Source organism: Glycine max, chromosome 6 (assembly GCF_000004515.6).
Source record: "Glycine max cultivar Williams 82 chromosome 6, Glycine_max_v4.0, whole genome shotgun sequence".
NCBI classification, from domain to species: domain Eukaryota; kingdom Viridiplantae; phylum Streptophyta; class Magnoliopsida; order Fabales; family Fabaceae; genus Glycine; species Glycine max.
In genome coordinates, this window is record NC_038242.2 from 663317 (window position 1) to 682771 (window position 19455).

The 19455-nt window shown below is 30.4% G+C and overlaps 1 protein-coding gene across 2 annotated transcripts; it reads left to right on the plus strand.

The window, feature by feature from the left end:
* The first annotated feature begins 7751 nt into the window (after positions 1 to 7751).
* On the plus strand, positions 7752 to 14258 carry LOC100783004 (BAR and SH3 domain-containing protein). Of its 2 annotated transcripts, none has more exons than NM_001255584.2 (10): positions 7752 to 7978; positions 10098 to 10220; positions 10321 to 10390; positions 10871 to 11022; positions 12111 to 12212; positions 12363 to 12563; positions 12677 to 12739; positions 12874 to 13026; positions 13118 to 13192; positions 13910 to 14258. In NM_001255584.2, the coding sequence occupies exons 1-10, from the start codon at positions 7919 to 7921 to the stop codon at positions 14024 to 14026; spliced, it is 1116 nt and encodes a 371-aa protein (NP_001242513.2). In that variant the 5' UTR covers positions 7752 to 7918; the 3' UTR covers positions 14027 to 14258. The 2 variants fall into 2 exon arrangements, with proteins under 2 accessions (NP_001242513.2, XP_040871920.1); XM_041015986.1 differs by lacking the exon at positions 7752 to 7978 and adding an exon at positions 9637 to 9859 and having other exon boundaries at positions 13910 to 14171.
* The last annotated feature ends 5197 nt before the right edge of the window (positions 14259 to 19455 follow it).

Here is a 19455-nt window from a genome sequence, read left to right on the forward strand (position 1 = left end):
TATGTGTTGTTTGATACTTTGTGATTGGCGAAGTGAAGACACGTCAGATATTCTTTCGTGACTGTTTGGCGCGTGAAAGTTCCGATGGTTATTGACTTTTAATGGTATGAGGCGTTTAGAGTTAGATTGGTGGCCTCAACTTTACATTTGAAGCCATTACTTCCTGTCTTCAACCATCCATCCCTGGAGTGGCGCATTTCTTTTATGATTTGTGGACTCTTAGCTGTCATCCCAAAAAAAAATAGAATATTGGTTTCTTTCCAATTAAGGGAAATGTTACTAGAGTTTAATTTAATTCTAGCTAGCTGAAAGATAGCATAATCGTCCCTGCCTGCCTATCTATCTATCTGTATTGTTTTATAAAATATTAAATTTGATAAACTCTAATAGTATTTTGTATTATACATTAACATGTATGTTAATTTTATAAATAACTAATATACACAAAAAAAGCAAAGAAATAGTGTTCATCTTTTAAATATATTGAAAGGAAAATGAGACGAATAGGAAGGACTGGTTTATCATATTTAAGGAGGTTAAACAAACTGAAAAAATTGGAGTGTGTAACATAGTAAAACAAAAATGGAATCCGCTTTCAAAAAAAAATCCAAAACTGACTTTTTTTTAAAAAAAATATAAATTATATTAAATCTAAAACAATACAACAATAAATGGGCATATCTCACAGCTAAATCCAAAATTGACTTTATTATTAAGTCATAGATGTATTAACAATGTAAATATTTTTTTTAAAAGGCAAAGAATTGTATTTCAAGTAAAACTTGTTTAACAATACAAATCGGAAGACCATGAAAAATATGAGGACTAGCAATGGGACGTGAACCACCATCCAACGCAACAGTACTAAACAAACACTACCTCTCATGTCTGAGGGTGATCGAGAACACTTCAGATTGAGGATGCGGAAAAGATGTTCTTGTTAATTCATGCACATTTGTCAGTTACTTATATATCCATCTGCATATGCATGCTTCAAAAAATAAAACTTAATTGGTGTTATTGAATATTTATTTATTTATCACATTACATATAGCCACAACTCACAAGGTTTCGAGCCGAAAGTTGAAACCAAACTAAGCCGACGGATGACGACATTCACGATCAAGGAAAGAATTAGTAACAAACAAACGCGTGTAAACAACACTGATGCGTGGATGGCCCTGCCCGTTTGGGAGGTTATTTATATTTTATTTTTCTACAACATTTCATATTAAAGGGTAGAAAAAAAATGTATGAGAAGATAAATAATGTATTAGAAATAACATTTTAGAAATATTACAAATAATATAATATATTTTTTCAAACTCTTTAAAGCATTTGAACTCTATAGAGAAGCTAGGGATACATATTGGACCCAAGTCCAATCCAGAACAAATAAAAATTTTCTTTATTTTTTTATTTAAAAATAAATCTCTCTTAACTTATATAATAACATAATATTATAATTTTTTTAATTATGTCTTGTCCTAACTTTTTATAGTTATGATTAACTTATATGAATTATGTTAAAAAAAGGTTATTATATGAATTGAGAGGGGTGAAATAATGTTATAAAAGGCAGAAATATCCAATAGAATTTTATTAAACTAGGAGCACAAGTGTAACTTAGTTTAAAAATGAATCCAGGGATAACTCAAACTAATAGTATTCTCTCCATTAAACCATAAAACGGTTGTGTTAGTTCATGCTACACAGCTGCAGAACATTTTGCAACAGGTGTTTTAAAATATATTTACTTAAGTGTGTTTCTTAATTTCCTACCTCCTCCCGCTTCCAACCACGTGGTGGGACTTTTCTATTTAAACGACTTATTGCAGCTAACAAGTTGGATAACCTTATGCCCTATAACTACATAACTTGTATTCAAATGCCAAGATTTTTTATTAGTAAACATGTACAATCTCGTGATAAATTATTGTTGAGGTTATTAATTTGCGTATCTACTAATCTTTCCATTAAATCGTAATGGGCCATGTGCCCATGTATTAGGTCATCCTACAAAGAATTTCACATGTGAAATTTAGAAATACAATATTTAATAAAGTTTTCTCTACCCCATTCCCCCATGGAACAATGAAAATGAGTAGGAACTTGTCTTTCAATTTTGACTATTTGTAATCGCATTATAACTTACAAGTGCTTGTTAGAAAATGTTTCGTACCATTTCTCACAGGCCTAATACTAGCTTATTTGGGGGAATATAATGTTTCCTTAGAACAATCATTTTCTTTTCAAAATCTTTTTCATGCGATAGATAAAAATAAATGATTATTTTTAGAAATAATTTCAACTAGCATGTATCTAATAAATGTAAGTTGTTTTTTTTTTTTGCTAAATCACCTGGACAAAATGCACCCGAGACGCAAATTAATTAATACTCAACTGGTAAGAATTACATTGTTCATGCTCCAAAAAGGAGTTAACAGCAAAGTAAAAACGCATGTCAGTCTCTAAGGATAATCTAGCTTTGGCAAAGGAATCCGCCAAGTTGTTTGCCTGTACCATAGATCGAGCTTTGCTGAAACTTGCCTTTGAGTTTCCAAATCTCAGCAAACTGGTCAGCAACAGCTTGATTGCAGTGCAGCAGGCTCCAAGTTAAATTGATAATCTTCAAAAGCATCACGATACCAGGCAAGTGAGCCTCAACCACTGATTATCATGGTGCTTTGAAGTTCCTCTTTATTGAGCCATTGAAGTTCGTGATTCAATTTTCAAGTTAAGAGGCGAAACAAATCTTGACTCTCGCGGAAGAAGAATACCATTTGCGGCGCGGCCAGAAAACAGAATTGCTTATGAAGTGTTTGGGTTTTCTATAATGTTTTGTCCGACACCAAAAAAGAATTTTCTTTCACATTTTTCTCTTATAATGCGTTTAATAAATGACTTACCAATAGGTAAACTACAAAAGATGTTCATGTTAGATTATAGGAAACCCATAACATATACATCCGGAAGAATTATTTGATGAGGAAATAGGTGAACACAATAATAAATTTTATAACAAAGTAATAAACAGCTGAAATAAATTTCCTCAAACTTGTAAGAATATCCTAGAAGCACCAATAAATTATAAAGCAAAATGTGAAAAACTCCTCAGGCTAAAAATCACGGATCGTTCAAATCAAATAAATAACTCCATTATAATTAATAAAGATACAAGAGAGTCTCCAACAAGTACACTGAAACATGCAGGCAAATCAAAACAAACCCTAATACAAACAAGAAGATAAAATCCCAAAATATAGAGCAGAAAATGCAAAACACTTATCTTTTTCAAGATATCTATTTCATGATCCAATCGAATAATTTGAAGTATCATGTGTGTAGAATCTGCTGTCAAAAAATCAGTCTGATCCAACGATGAACGAATCCGCAGTTTCAATCTGAAAAAACGCTCTATGATGGGTATGTGAAAATCACAATGATTTTCCCATTGTAACTGTTTTCTCGCTCAAACGAGTATCTGTGTATCTATCTTTCTAATCTGATTCCTCTCCATTTAAATAAGTGAGACAAAATGAGCTTTCTCATCTGGATCTTTACTCCACATAGGAATGGAGTCCAAAAAATCCAACAGTATTAATTAATATTATAATATTCCTTTGTCCTTGCGGACTATTTTAATTAGCAATTTGTTTTGAAACCCTTACTGTGCATGTGGATGTGGAAATTGAACCGAGTAATTCATTTTTTTAAAGAAATTGAAATGCTATGTGGTAAATTTATCTATTTGGACAAGACATTTAGAAAACATTTAAAATTCAAGCATTTTAAGTGAGTATTTTAGTTAACTTAAAACACAAAAATTCAAATTCCTTCAAAAAGAAAAGAATTTAAAATTCTCTTCCGCTCCAACACACGAACCCCTCAACTACGGAACTTTCTAACCTGACTCTTCCGACAGTGGACCAGACTGCAACCATCACATGACGACGGAGACTTCAACTACCATCCGAACCCCTCGCCGAAACAATTGCAGTGCTATCGGACTTCCTTCGATGACTTTTTGGTAACCTCGCCAAAATCTTTGACTTTCTTACTTATTCTTTTGTCACTAATCTTTGGCTTTCTCACTAATTTTTTCTTCATCGACTTTTGATTTTGAGTTTGTTATTTGTTGCTTTATTTGTTCGTTCAACTAAACTCATGGATTCGTTATAAAATTTGTAGATTCATTATGAATAATCAGTATTGATATTTCATTGCTTAGATTCTTGTGTATGAAATTTTGAGAGTTCTTAGATGGAATTATTGGTGCTTGGAGCTATTTTAGAAAGAATTTGAAAAAATAATTTTTTAACCAAAATAATTTTATTAATCAAGAAACGAGACCACAGGCTACAAGGTGTGGTTATTAATATTGGTCTCTAAATTATTAAATATTTTAAAATAATTTTTAATTATTAACTAAATTTTAATATTTTGGTAAAAAAATAAATTTAATATTTAAATTTTAACTTTTTAAATATGTATTCAAAAATTAAATTTTATGTGATAAAAATTGAATTGCTTCCTTCAAACAAAAAATTCAAAATTTAGAAAATTAAATTATTTCATCCAAACAAAATATTTATGAAATGAAGAAAATTTAATTCATAACAATTCAAATTTTAAGTATTTCAAATTTTTTAAATTCTTAAAATTTTTTATCCAAACACAAGAATGTATAGAACAAAGGAAAGGGAATGTAATGTAAGATTGTCACTCTTTATTCTCCAGCAATAGCTAGATGCATTTCAGCCTCGCTTTCAAGACCATGTACGTCGTGCAACATTCAGTTATTTTATGTCCTATCATTTGATAACACTTCTTGTGAACATGAGTTAAGAATCCTCATGACCAAGTGTTAGGGGATGGTCACAATTAAAGTGTTCTCTGGGCGTGGCACATCAAAGGACATGTTTTGGTCTAACTCTATCAAGCTCTGCTTCAATCCACAGAAATTGATCAAGCTTGCTTAACTTAACATTCATTGATTGATTCATTCATTGTAAGTCCTCGCATGCACTGACATTGGAAAAGGGCAACCTCATCCCTTCAATCGCTGCCTCCCCTAAACTTAAATTTTAAAGAAAAGAGACTAACAACCTTTCTCACAGAACGAAAATGGACAAAAAATCTTTGCCAAATATATTTAAATGGATGTAATGTTGTCTCATACCCATCATTCCCAACTTATATTATTTAGGAGACCTGCTGAATAAAGTGCTGATCCTTGTATTGATAGTAATGTTTTTACACTTTTTTTTTAAGAATCTTATAGCCAAACTTGAGAACAGTACCTATAGAGTTTTGATTGTATCTTCGAGGGATAATTAAACTATACTAGATGGGAATTTTCTATCATAGTGCAACAGCATGGAAGCTAGGCACCACTTGCCATCACATCCTCGACACAAATAAGAAATGGAGGATGAGTCAAGACTCAAGAGATACAGAAAAAGAAAGAAAAAAGTCAACTCCATCAAATGCTACAAGAAAATCAACTGAATGGCGCAGCCCTCAGCTGAACGAATTTATTATGTATGCAGTATGCTGCTATGCCCACTTTCAATAGAAAAGCAAGCTGAAGGTTTGTTATAAAATCCTCTTCTTATGAGGAATCTGTGAATGTTTACCTTTCCCTTTTGCTATTTGTTGAGAAATAAAAAAAGATAACGCATCATGATGAACGCCTTGTTGTCAACTGGTTATGTGTTCGATTTCATTGGTACTTAATTTGTAGGTTTTGCTTGGTGCTTTTCTGACCTAAAAGTAGCATAATGAATATTGAAGTTAACGATGTGAGTGTGACCAAGAAACATTAGACGGATGGCGTCAAACGCAAGGAATTTGATTAGGATGACTTGAGTTTTCTTTTCTTCTTTGCCAAACTTCTATAAAATTGGAAGATCATGTCATTTTGACGGTTCACTTTACACTCGGTGCCTTCAAATCTTACGCCATGATTAATGAATGCAAAATACTACGACGTTAGAGCAGTAATTTAGTTTTGGATGAAATATGTTTTAATTCATTAATTCTAAATATTATTTAAAATAAAGTTTTTTTAAAAAATATTAGCTGTAGTTTTCCTACATTTGCAATAATTTTTATTTTAGTCCCTCTAATTGATATTTTTATTTTATTTTTACTCTTTACTCTTCACATGAAAATGTTTTACGTTTTATTCTTTACACGAAAAAATGTTTATAAATTTATCTTTATCATTTATTAAAGTTATATTGGTATTTTGGGTTGTCATAATATTAGTGTGGGGTTGAAGTATTTATTAACTTCGCTAATAACTAATTCTTATTGAAATTTTTTTAAATATACAACTTAAATCCGATATTTTATTGTGTTGATATTTTGTTTTTTTAAGTTTCACTCAAATCAATGACATGCCAATAAAATTATAATAATATTGAATTATCATGTAAAGGACAAAAAAATATGTGCATCTTAAAAATTAAAATGTTTATAATAAAGTTATGAAAATTGACCCAGCCGAGTCACGGGATTAATTGGTCAGAACTTGGATCAATGAATCCCTTATTGATCCACTTGACCCGATATATACATAAAAATAATATATATATATATATATATATATATATATATATATATATATATATAGCTAACAAAATGTAATTAATTTATAGTCTATATTTTCATATTACATTATTACTATAAATTATTTTGTTAGGTATTACCATTAAATTATTAAAGAAATTCTTGTTATTGTCTACAGTTTGTCAGGCGATCATGAGTAAGTATGCTGGAGATGTATAAAACACATAAATATTAAATTATATAAAAATTAGGATAATAATTATTAGCTATTATATATTGTTATCAAAATCAAAATAATTGTATAGGAACATATGATATGCTAGTATTTAATAATTAGGTATTAATGGTTTAACATGTTTCATAATTTGTTAAAAAAAATCAATTTAATTTTTTTTAAAAAGAATGAATCATTTGAATCAATCTGACTCAAGTCATTGATTTTGATCAAACCTGATCAAAACAAATTAAATTGATTTGGGTCGGTTATATTTTCGATCCCATAGTTCGGTCAAATAATCAATTCTTAATCAAACTGGTTTGACTGGTCCAATTATCATAACTATTATGTATAATTTTTCTTATACCAAATATAGTGTTAAAGGATGATTTAAAAGTTTATTTGATAATTTTTAAAATAAAGCTAAAAATATATCTCTGAATAAGTTAATAAATACTGTATTTATACGTCAATAAATTTAAAGTTTTAAATAAAATCATTAAATTGTTATCACGTGAAGCAGCTTGGAGTAAGTTGACAAGTTGGCTCATTCAAAATCCAGTTATTACTTATCACTGTACCTTTTCGAAAGGGGAAAATGAAATAAGTTTAAATTTAAGAGTTTCACAAATATGAATTCAAAACTAATCAAAATTTGTTTTTGGTATAATTTTAAAATAATTATTATAAAATATAATATAATAAGTATAATAGTTTTTTTTTATATTGTGATTCTTTTTTTGGTATTGATATTTATAATAGTTTGTTATTGAGTAAAAAGGTTTTTATATTATCAGTGTATGTTTATTCATTACTTTTAAAATATAAAAAGCATTCATAATATTTAAATTTTATTCTAAACTCGTTAACTAGTAAATACATATGTAATACTACTAAAATAAAAGAATCGTTTAAAAATATTCAAAACAAGTCTAGGGGAAGAAGCGAAGGTCCTTCTAAGCTCTAATTCTATAGTGTAATAATTTGCAACGCAATTTTGAAAAACCTGAGTGTCCCTTTTCTCTCTTCCGATACAAAAGCCCGTTGTTGTTGGTGTTTCGGTCTGAAATCAAATCAAAATCAACACTGTGCGCTGCGGTTAGAAGAGATTCAATCTGAATCTGAATGGAAGCTATCAGAAAGCAAGCCTCCAAACTTCGAGAACAGGTCGCTCGTCAACAACAGGTTCCTTCCCTTTCTCTCTCTGTAAAACCTATTTCTTTCATTTGCCAGATCTTTCTCCGATCAACACAAATAGATAGATCAACGCAAATATATGCCTCTTAAAATCGATTACGATTATAATCTCTTCGCGCGAATAACGTTACCGTCTAGTATTGAGTCGCGCAATTCTAACCAACGGAGCCGTACACTTGCATTGCGGAAATGGTAAACAAATGTCGTAATGTTTGATTCGTCTAATTCTCAGAATAAGAAGCTGAAATTTAAGCTGCTCCGTCGCCCATTTCGGAAACATTGCATAGATTGCAACTTGATTGATGAATTAGCAATTCGTTCAGTTTTAAGTTTCCACGTCCTAGATGTGTATGCCTATACGTGCTATAAGTTAGAACCTAGATGTCTTTTGATGGTGTCTGAAAGCGAAGGTGGCTTCTGGCTTGCATATTTTGTTACTAACTTGAAATTGCAATGGTTTTTGACTGGAAACGAGCTTGGTAATCAATTATGTTATTTAGGGTAAAAAGCATTTTTAATCCCTAAACATATGGCTTAATGTGGTGTTAGTCCTCTAGAAGTTTTTTTTTTTTTTTGTGTCAGTTTTTATCCTCTATCACCACTAGTGATGAATGATGATGTGTCAATCATGTATCCCCTTAGAATGTTTACTAATATGGTATTGCTAGATGTGTGTTGTGTTGCTACTAAGTGGTGACAGGAACCAAGATCAATCAAAGAATTTTGAAGGGCAAAACTAAATGAAGGCACTTTTATAAGGATTAAAAATATATTTAAGCCTATTATTTATTTGTTACACTCTGATCTTGTATTGCATGGCATGAATATCAGAATATGGATATGCATTCAATACAGTGCAATATAGACACAAGGATAATTTAAAAAAAATAAAATCTAAAATGCAAGTATGGTTGGAATATTTGAAAAAATACATTTGTATCTACGGAAGCACAAACACTTCTAAATAGTAGTCGTGTCATGTTGTAGTTGTATTCATGTTGGACACCGCATGAATGCTTGAAATACTTCTAGTTGTAATGTTTATAATTTGTTTACTTTTATTTTTTAAACCTTAATATCGTTTCAAATTGGAATACCACAATAATAATTAGATAAATTTTAGCATTTTATTATGGACCCGTTTATTTAAGTTTATTAAAAAACATTTTTTTAAATAAAATAAGCAGAATGTGCTTTGTCTAAATTTTTTGTTTTTAGGTAAGTCCTATCTGTTCCTTAAAAAAACACTTTTATAGAAACACTTTTTTATGATTAACCAAACTGGTCTTTGTCTATAATGACTTGTGTTCATCTTTCAAGCATGAATTTTCTCTTGTGATTTAAATTTTTTAATATTAATTTTATATATTGTATTATAGCCATGTAGTGAGTAGAGACCTATGATTTTTAAAATTTGTCAAATCCCCATCTGCTGTGTTTTATTTGTGCCTATGAATTATATGCATATGTATTATGTAATTTAAAAAATCAGTGTTATATTTTAATTATATCTTATTTCCATTCCTTAAGATCAAAAGGCAAAAACATTTCTTTCTGTTTAAAGGCCAATTTATCTTGTCTTAGCATCTAACTGGATGCACTGCCATGATGCAATTTACTTTCCTCCTAAGCCATGATGCAATTTACTTTCCTCCTAAGCCATGATGCTGGGATGGATATTGATTGGGTCCCTAGATTTGGCCTTGACTCCCCCCACCCCTAAACAGAGGAAAGTAAAAGAAAGTAAATTTTAAATAAATAAAAAAAACACTGGTTTACAATACTAGTAATCTGTCCCTTTGAGGCATTGGGATTTGGGACATTAATTGAAGAGATATTGTTCATATGACTGCGGTCTGCATTATGATGGTAGCGTTTCTTTTTTTTTTTTTTTTTTCTTGAAAGGGGTGAGCATAAATCCGAAGATCACTGATTTTTTGCTTTAGAGGATACCTTATCCTCCCTCATGATTGTACTTAACTACTTATCCTCTCGTCTCTATAACGAAATTTCTTTTATTTTTTATGATAAGTTTCAATTCATTTCTTGCTCTTTTTTCCCCTGTTCTCTAATGTTCCTTAGTTTTGCTTGCTTCCTTTCTATTTAGGCTGTGCTTAAACAGTTTGGGGCTGGGGGATATGGAGGTTCAGATAATATGGTTACTGATGAGGTAGAGCTTCAGCAACATCAGAAACTTGAGAAGCTTTACATATCAACACGTGCTGGAAAGGTTAATTGGTTTTTCTGTACCAACCCTCTATTTTTGTTTGTGTTTTATCTCTACTTATACCCTCCCTGTTTGGCTGATAATGAAATATATTGTTTTTCAGCATTATCAAAGGGATATTGTCCGCGGTGTGGAAGGTTATATTGTAACTGGATCCAAGCAAGTTGAAATAGGTCAGTAATTTTGGTTGGTGAAATTTCCTTTGCAGTTAGTTTATGGAACATAGTGTATGCCATATATTTCATGTGTGCAAGAGAAGAAAAAGTTGGGTGGTATGAAAATTATGTGTTTATGATAAGAGAAATAGAAGTGCTGCTAGGAGGACTCAGGAAACAATGATGGGAAAGTGTAACAGAATGTACACTTATGGGAGAGGAATGAAATGTGAATAAATAGTAGTGGGAATAGTCGCAAGACAGAACGGAATTTTGGGAGTGAGTTGGTAGCTTAGGCCTGGGAGGGCATATTCTGTGTATAAGCTATGATTGTTGTTATCTGTTATTTCTGCATTTGTTTTCTGGTAATATGTGTTTCCATTTGTTGAGCTCTTTTTCCCCCTGTAATAGAGATTTTCTCCATGAGTTTGATCTTAGTTTAATCTTAATACCGGCTCTTATCAGTATTGTTATTGAATTGCCATACTTGTTTAACAGGAACAAAGTTATCAGAAGATAGCAGGAAATATGGTGCAGATAATACATGTACCAGTGGTAGTACTTTATCAAGAGCTGCGCTAAATTATGCACGTGCCCGTGCACAAATGGAGAAGGAGCGTGGGAGCTTACTAAAAGCTCTTGGCACACAGGTAAACACGCCCTAGCACATGCACACTTGTACTGTCATACATCATAGGGTTCTGAAGTTAGGTTTCATGCCAGTTCTTGTGATTTTGTGCCAAAATAATGTAGATTGAAGCATCTTAAAATACCAGTATATTGATATATTAATACTACTTGGATGGATGCTACTTATTTTCCTGTTTTGCTGCCTTTTTTTAATCCAAGCTACTCCATCCCTGGCTAAGCAGTGAGATTTTTAGCAATTTCCTGAATCCTCTACAGTATTGACTTGAAATTTAAGTATTGATACTTTTCTACTCTATAGATTATTACCATTTGCTTTTGAATTCTTACATTTGTTTTGCCTTCTGTTATATTTTATACTGTATACTGTTATTCTGCCTAATAAATACTATGTATTTCTCTTAAAAGGAGAAATGATAGGGATTTATGACATTAACCAATTTCTTTGGAGTTATGCATGAGTCCATCATACAGCCACTGATAATTGCGTGATTTTAGGGTTCAAATCTGGGTTCATACATGTAATTCTTTGATTTACCCATAACTGAACTATTTTAAGTTTTTAACTAAAATGAATAAGATACAGAATTATAGGTATTTAAATTTGAGAGGGAGAGCCTGGTTGCAGTACTGTAGTAAGGTTGCTGCCTTGTGACCTAGGTCACAGGTTCAAACCCGGGGAAACATCATCTCCAATTGTGGGATAAAAAACTGTACATATACCATTCCCAGCCAGACTCCATTAGTTGGGAGCCTCGTAGCTCGTACACTTAGTTACCCTTTATAGATATTTAAATTTAAATTTGGCTTCATTGATGTAATGTTTGGATTCCTTGCTACTGAACTATTTTATCAAGGGATGCACGGATATTCAAATCTATTTAATCTATTGAAGAAGTAATATCTAGGCTAGGTCCTAGTCCAACCTTTAATTGAACTTAATAATTAACAGCCATATACATTCAACAAGTTATCTTTCTCTCTATATTAATATGCTGGCTCATTGTCAATTTATCCAGTTTGTGCTTGATTTTTTTATCTGACATAATGTTTCTGCGAGTGAACATTTTAAGAATTGCTTGATGCTTAGGTTGCAGAGCCCTTAAGAGCAATGGTGATGGGAGCTCCATTGGAGGATGCCCGGCATCTTGCTCAACGTTATGACAGAATGCGGCAGGAAGCCGAAGCCCAGGTATCTGGAATTTTATCTTTCATTTTATTGTACTTTTTTTTTTATTTGTCACCAGCTTACATTTTGAGAAATGTCTGAATGAGTAACTATTTCATCAATGATTTTTTTCCTTTGTACTTTGTAATTACACTGTCTTTTAAACCTAGACAGGCTATTGAAGTTTCCAAACGCCAGGCAAAAGTAAGAGAAACACCAGGCAATGCTGAGAATGCTATGAAGCTGGAAGCAGCTGAAACAAAGCTGCAAGACCTGAAGACTAACATGGCAATATTGGGAAAAGAAGCAGCTGCCGCAATGGCTGCTGTTGAAGCACAGCAACAGAGGTTAACCCTCCAGCGACTTATAGCTATGGTATTACAGTTTTACCATATGATTCTGCAATTCTTTTGTTTTAAAATCTTGGATCTGAGTTATCAGAAATTATTACTCCCACTTAAATCCAGCGTGCTATTTCTATTATCCAGGTTGAAGCAGAGCGTGCCTATCATCAAAGAGTACTCCAAATACTTGATCAGCTTGAGGGAGAGGTGAGCCATTGTATCCCTTTGTGTCATTTTTCATTATATTCTCCGTATAGAAGTCAAGTATGCTATTAGAATGTTACGTCTTTTTTTTTTGTATCAACAAATGATTATATGACACATGTATATTTTAATAATAGATGATATCAGAACGACAACGAATTGAAGCCCCTCCTACACCTAGTGTGGATAGCAGCATGACACCACCCCCATCATATGAGGAAGTTAATGGTGTATATGCTTCTCAAGCACATAATGGCTCAACAGATAGTATGGGTTACTTCTTAGGAGAGGTTAGATTATATCTTGCACTAAAGTTAGAGATATTGTACTGAAAAATATAGTGCTTACATTTACTTTCTGTTGTACATTTTACTCATGCAGGTTTTATTTCCCTACCATGCTGAGTCTGAAGTTGAATTGAATCTATCAGTTGGGGATTATATTGTCATTCGAAAGGTTTGTGACTTGCCTGAGTCTATAGTTACAGCTTTTTTTTTTTAAGGAATCTCTTTACTTTCCTCAGGAAAAGTGCTTTATATTTGGATTGTTTTTCGGGTATTTACCAACCATAAAAACCAAAATTTTTAAATTAGCACATGAAAAAGAAAGTAAAGTACAAGTGTACCAAAATGTAATAGTTTAGACCCTCTTCATATCAGTTTAAGCTTCAGACAGAATTGTTAATCTAATATGATGTTGTAAAACGGTTGATTATGTTATTAGTTATCACGGATTCAACACTAACAATCTGTTCAGAAGAGATGAAAGTGGAAGGAATGAAAACAAAGAGAAGAAAAAAACACGAATAACAATGACTTTTCTTTGTTTGGTTGGAGAGAAAGTGGAAGGAAAATAAGAAGTATAGTTGTCTTTTAGAAACAAAAATTTAAACTTTTCTTTCCTTTCACTTTCCGTCCAATTTGAATATTAAACTTTTATTTCCCTTCTGCCAAACATAGGCAAATGATTGTTTGGTCGTTTGCTTGTGTCATGACATGCTTGTCTCGGCTCTAAAGGAACTGTGGTCCTGCAAAAGCTTGTATAACTTATTTATCATATTCATGTTCATATTTAAAACAAACTTTTGGTTGTGGTGATAGTGGGAACGGATTACCTTAAAATCATTACATATTCTAAATTGTTCCCAATATGACTCTGATTGAATTGACACAGGTGACAAACAATGGATGGGCTGAGGGTGAATGCAAAGGGAAAGCAGGTTGGTTTCCATTTGGTTACATAGAAAGAAGGGAGCGAGTCCTCGCAAGCAAGGTGGCTGAAGTGTTTTGAATGTTTCTGTTTGGTTGAGTTGGTGGTTTCCTGCCTCAGGGATTATGTATGTGCGTATGTTTTGGTTTTGTGCTTAATGGATAACGTGTGCTTACTGCTTAGCATACAACAATCGATTTGTGATATATAGATGACATGTTTTTTCTTTTCTTGTGATTATCGATCGCTTTAAGATTCTCTTTTGTATTAGAATGATAATAGGTATGGTTTAGTTAAAAGTATTACATATTTATATTCACCGTGTTAAAAAAAATTAATCTAAATTGAGTATGCAATTTTGCTTTTATTTTATCTCAATAAAAAAAAATCCATGTTTGAATGAATAACTTAACTATCCAGTGTCCATACTCGTATTGAATTGGTACTTTTATATTTGGATTTTACTAGCCTTCTAATTAAATAGAATGTTTTTTTCTTTTAATGTGTAGTTTTTATGAATGAATAAACAAGAATATTATATATAAAAAACGCATTTTCAACTATGTTTAAATAAATGTCTTACGACATTAGTTCCTGGGAGACTCAACGTAAAACAGAAAAAAATATATATATAACACAGGTTAGAAATTAATTTGGTGGAATCGATTTTTCACCTGTTTCATAGTTATTTGTATCATGTAAATAATTGTTGGTTTATATCATTTGGATAAATTTTTATTTTATTTGTATTATTTGGGTCAAAAAATTCCATTTTCAGCATTCTTGTCTTGGTATTTGGATTTGGCTGTTAATTTGAGTCAAGATTTTATGTTAAAACTAGTATTGTAGTATGGGCAACAATATTTATTTTTTATACTTAATATTTAAAATAAATAATTTTTAATATATTAAAATTGTAATTTAAAATTAAATATATTATTATATATTTGATTTTAAAATTGGTCATGAATAACATAAAATAAATACAACAAAAACAAAAAAAAAATATTGTTCAATAAATTGAGCTAACATTTTTTGTCCCTACGTATAACATAATTATAAAGATAAAAATACTACCCATTCCGTCACTATCCTAATTATCATAATTTTCTTTCATATTAAAAATAAAATTACCATTACTACTATCCTAATTATCATAATTTTCTTACATATCAAAATTAAAATCACCATTACTATTATCTTTAATGATCACCATTTGTTGATATTATCATTATGATTACTGTCATCAAGACTGAATAAGCAAAAGGTATAATCAAAAGTTTTTGTAAAAGAATCATGAATTAAATAAATCATGGTTATCAAACTCTCGAGTTAACTCTTATGAGTCCACTTATCCTTTACAAGTTAACTTTAGAGTAAAAAAAATTAGTAGACTCTAAGCAAACTCTATAAGGAAACTCGTTAGACTCTTAAGTTTATCAGCGAGTTAATGAGTTAACAAGTTAAAAAAATTAGGTTAAAATATAAGTCATTTTTTATTGTTTTCTCTTTGTATAATATTCAACATACTTTCATTTAATATGTTATTCTCAAATACAAATTTTTTACCTTTAATAATATCAAATCTTTGTTCTCTAATAACGTCAAACCCTTGATGAAAATGATCTATCACTATTATAACCTATGCAAGTTATTATCTAGTATTGATGTATTATTACTAGACTTGGTTAATTAAATAGTTTGAACTTTATGCTTTACTATTTTACTTTATTATATTGTTGAAATGTTTAATTGATATGTTATTTATAAATATTTTGTTATTATTTTTATATGAAGTTGATTCTTACGAGTCTACGAGTTGAGTCACGAGTCGAGTCTATGAAACTCTCACGAATCTGCGTAAACTCTCGAGTTTGATAACCTTAAAATAAATAAATTGATTAATTTGCAAACTCCGAGACCCTTAAAGCTATTTGATTTGTAGGTTTCACAAATCAACTCGTGATAAAAATTAAATAGATGGTGACTTTCAAACTTGTGTTAGCTCCAATGTTATACACATTACAACTTACACCTTACACACCCACCTCTAAAGGTGAGGCAAAATTAAGTTTTATTTGTCTACAATTGAATTTGTCGCTATTCTTGGTGGGATGAAAATTTTTTTGTCCCATTGAATGAAACACGCAAATTTAATTCTTATATTATTAATATATTTTATGAGTTATGTAATTTTTGTGACGATTACCTTAGTTATATTGATAGTACAAAAATATAACATTAAATTACCTAGCTAATTTAATTATTATTACAAAGGTTATCCTTACCAATTTTTATATATTAGTAGGCATGGCAGCAAGAGTTGCGAGTGAGTTTTTTTTTTTTATTATGTTATTGGTACATAGTATTTATTAATTTTTGTTAAAGAACTTGATTAATCATGTTTAGTGGAATTCTTTTCTCTCAATCATTTTTTTTATTCACAAAATTTAAATTTAAAATTTTGCTTACAAAAATCGAATTTAGCAACTTGTTGATATTTGAGAGTGAGTTTGGCTCCTTCTCTCTCTATGTCTTTGCAAAATGTGACACAATTTTAAATTTAAAAGAGGCACGTTTTTTCTTTTTTTTTTTTTAATTTAACATCATCTCTATCATGTTTTGTCTTGTCTAAGAAATTTGACACACTTTATCTACCATTTTAATTTACTTATACATTTTTAAATAATTTATATTTAATTTATTAAATATGTTTTAATTCTAACAATATATAAAAAAATTATTAAATAACAAAAAGTCTTAAAAATAAAAAATGTGAGAATTACTGTAAAAAATATTTTTAGTTAAATACCCTAAAAAAATATATTTAGTTAAATGAAAATGTGTGTACCCAATCCCGTTTTTACAAATCTGAAAATACCGAACTTGTCTCAAGTCAAGGTGGGATTTTCCTATAGGTCTACAAATTCAAATTTACTTGACATACCTATATATTAGGATAACTGAATCTTGTTTCCGAGCTTTGTCAAACATTTTTAAAAAAATTATGTAGAATGTACTGATAGTGTAAATCACTTAATTATTAAATGTTATGTTTAGTAAAATTATTCATTTTTGTAACAATCAGTTTAAAAGTCGTATTTAATAGTATAATAATCTTTATAATTATAATATATCAAAACTAAATTCATAGTTTTTTTTAATATGAAAAAACAGTTCAGGAAAAGATGAGTACCGAGGTTTTTTTTTTTTTTTTCTTTCCATTTCTAAGAAAGATGCAGATTTTAGGGCTACAAAGCAATTATCAGTTACCCATATTGAAAGATAGAGATTTATCATTTGACGACATATGGTAGGTGGACTACTGATGAAGTAGTGCCAACCATGTTTGATACCAAATGGCTTCAGAAATAATTTTCTTCGTCAAATTCCCCTAAAAATATCATGGACTGCGATTTCAGGACGAGCAATGTTTAGAAAAGTGGCAGAGAGACGATGATTTTTTTTTTCTAAGGGGAGAAAACTAAAAACTTACAACTCATTCATTTATTGGTTAAATATATTTAAGATCCTTCATGATTGAATTTTATTTTAAATATCTAATAATTTTTTAATCCCTTATAATAGAGACTCAAAACAAAAATTTAAAGATATAAAAAACTCAAGATAATATTTTTTAAAAAAAAAACTCATAATAAAATTTAATCATTTATTACAAACCTTTAACATCTTTAAGTAACCTTTAACATCCTTTAAGTGTTATTTATTTTAGGGGGTCTAGCATAAGCTATTCACCAAAGATCAAATATGTGTGAACTATGATATAGCCCAATGATGGGATCATGGAAGAATTAGCCCATTGGGCCTTTTGAATTTTTATGGTAGTAACTACTTGTGAGTGAGTGTATTGCTGAAAAATAGAATCAAAAAACGAGAGAGAATCATGCCCCTAAAAAAAACAAGAGAGATAATCATACGAGCTATTTAAATGTGAACTATTTAAATGTTAACAGGTTGGGTTAGTTAGTCATCCTTTTGAGTATAATAGAATCTGAATATGGGGAATTATTGTTGGTCGACAACGTTGTGTGAATTTACTAGTAATCTTTATGATTTATTGTCTTAAATAAAAAGGCATATTTTTTGTCTTTATTTTTGCAAATTCGATCCTGCTTTGTTGTAACATTAACCAATTCAGCATTATAGTATTTCTAAAAAGACAGACTATATAATTGCAAGAAAAAGGTTGTAACGTCCTGTGGTATAAATCGTACGGACACAATTATGAGTATTTTTTAGATTTGGGTACAAAACAGAGGAAATAGTTTACGACTCTAATAAAACAAAGCAAGAAGGGTTTGCATCAAGAAGATAAAGATACTACTTTATTCGGGTGAAATAGCATATTCATTAGTGAAAAGAAATCGACCAATGAATCTCAACCCTCGTGAGGCTATGTCTGATGCAAGCAAAGATAATATAACTCGTGAAGAGGAAGAGAGGAAAAAAAGAAAGAAAAAAGAGTGAGTATTCTGAAATGTGGTGAACCATTGCCTTCCCAACCCAAAAGACCTCATAACATAACTGCCCTAGCTCTCGAGACGTGTGTCCCATTTGCACGTGAGCCACTAGTGTGGTTCAATGTGGAAGTGACAGCTTCTCCACACTCACAAGCATCACCAATAAAATGGACCACAAAAAATAAAAATATAAAACGATTAATTGCCTCGTGCATGTGCCCTAAAGCTAGTATTCCCCACAAGATGGAATCAAAAATAAAAATCAATTAATTCTTTTGCTTTGTATTCTTTGCTTGTACTCTTTCATGTGCAGGATATATATATAGGCAGCATCTGAAGAAAAAAGAATCGTCCAACACGAAATCGGCAACGAATCCTAATGCCTGGATTTGTTTTCTTTTATCTTTTGTTACTAACTAATGCTTCCATAGTTGTTGGTTAGTTGAAACAAACACATCTTTTTGGCTTGTTTTCCTCTAAGACGACCCCACAATTAGATCTAACGCCTTTTCTCTCACTTTTAAGTTTACAAATCACCATCATTTAAGAAATTGATGGATTTGGATTAGGATATACTGATAGTCTTTTAAATTGGAAGCAAAAGCTAATGATTTTTCAGTACTTGAATGAGAATTGTAATATTAAAATTCTTCCCTCATTTTTAAAAATGAAAATATTGCAAGAAGTACAGACATGAAAATTCATACTCCACTAAAAATATTAATTAATGTCAAAAGATTATATTCTTCTTCAAATACTTTAAACTATTGTTACTGTTAAAAGTAATTTTATAAAATTAAATCTACTCAAATCTTATTTAATATTAATTATGTTTAGACGATAGATTGCATTTTTTTATTTTATATTAAGAGTGGAATTTTTCTAATGATTAGTTATAAAATTTGATAAATAATTTTGTAATCGATAAAAAATGTAAAATGAGAACTTATAAGTTATATCAAATAAACTTTAAATAAAAATGTTATCTTTTTATTTTTTGCTGATTTAAATAAAATGTTATCTAGGCCT

Excerpts from the sequence above, each read along its gene's own strand:
- LOC100783004 (NM_001255584.2), top strand. The coding sequence starts at position 7,919 with ATGGAAGCTATCAGAAAGCAAGCCTCCAAACTTCGAGAACAGGTCGCT. Across the intron at positions 7,979-10,097 it reads AGGTCGCTCGTCAACAACAG|GCTGTGCTTAAACAGTTTGG; the intron begins GTTCCTTCCCTT and ends CTTTCTATTTAG. Across the intron at positions 13,027-13,117 it reads TGGGTTACTTCTTAGGAGAG|GTTTTATTTCCCTACCATGC; the intron begins GTTAGATTATAT and ends TTACTCATGCAG.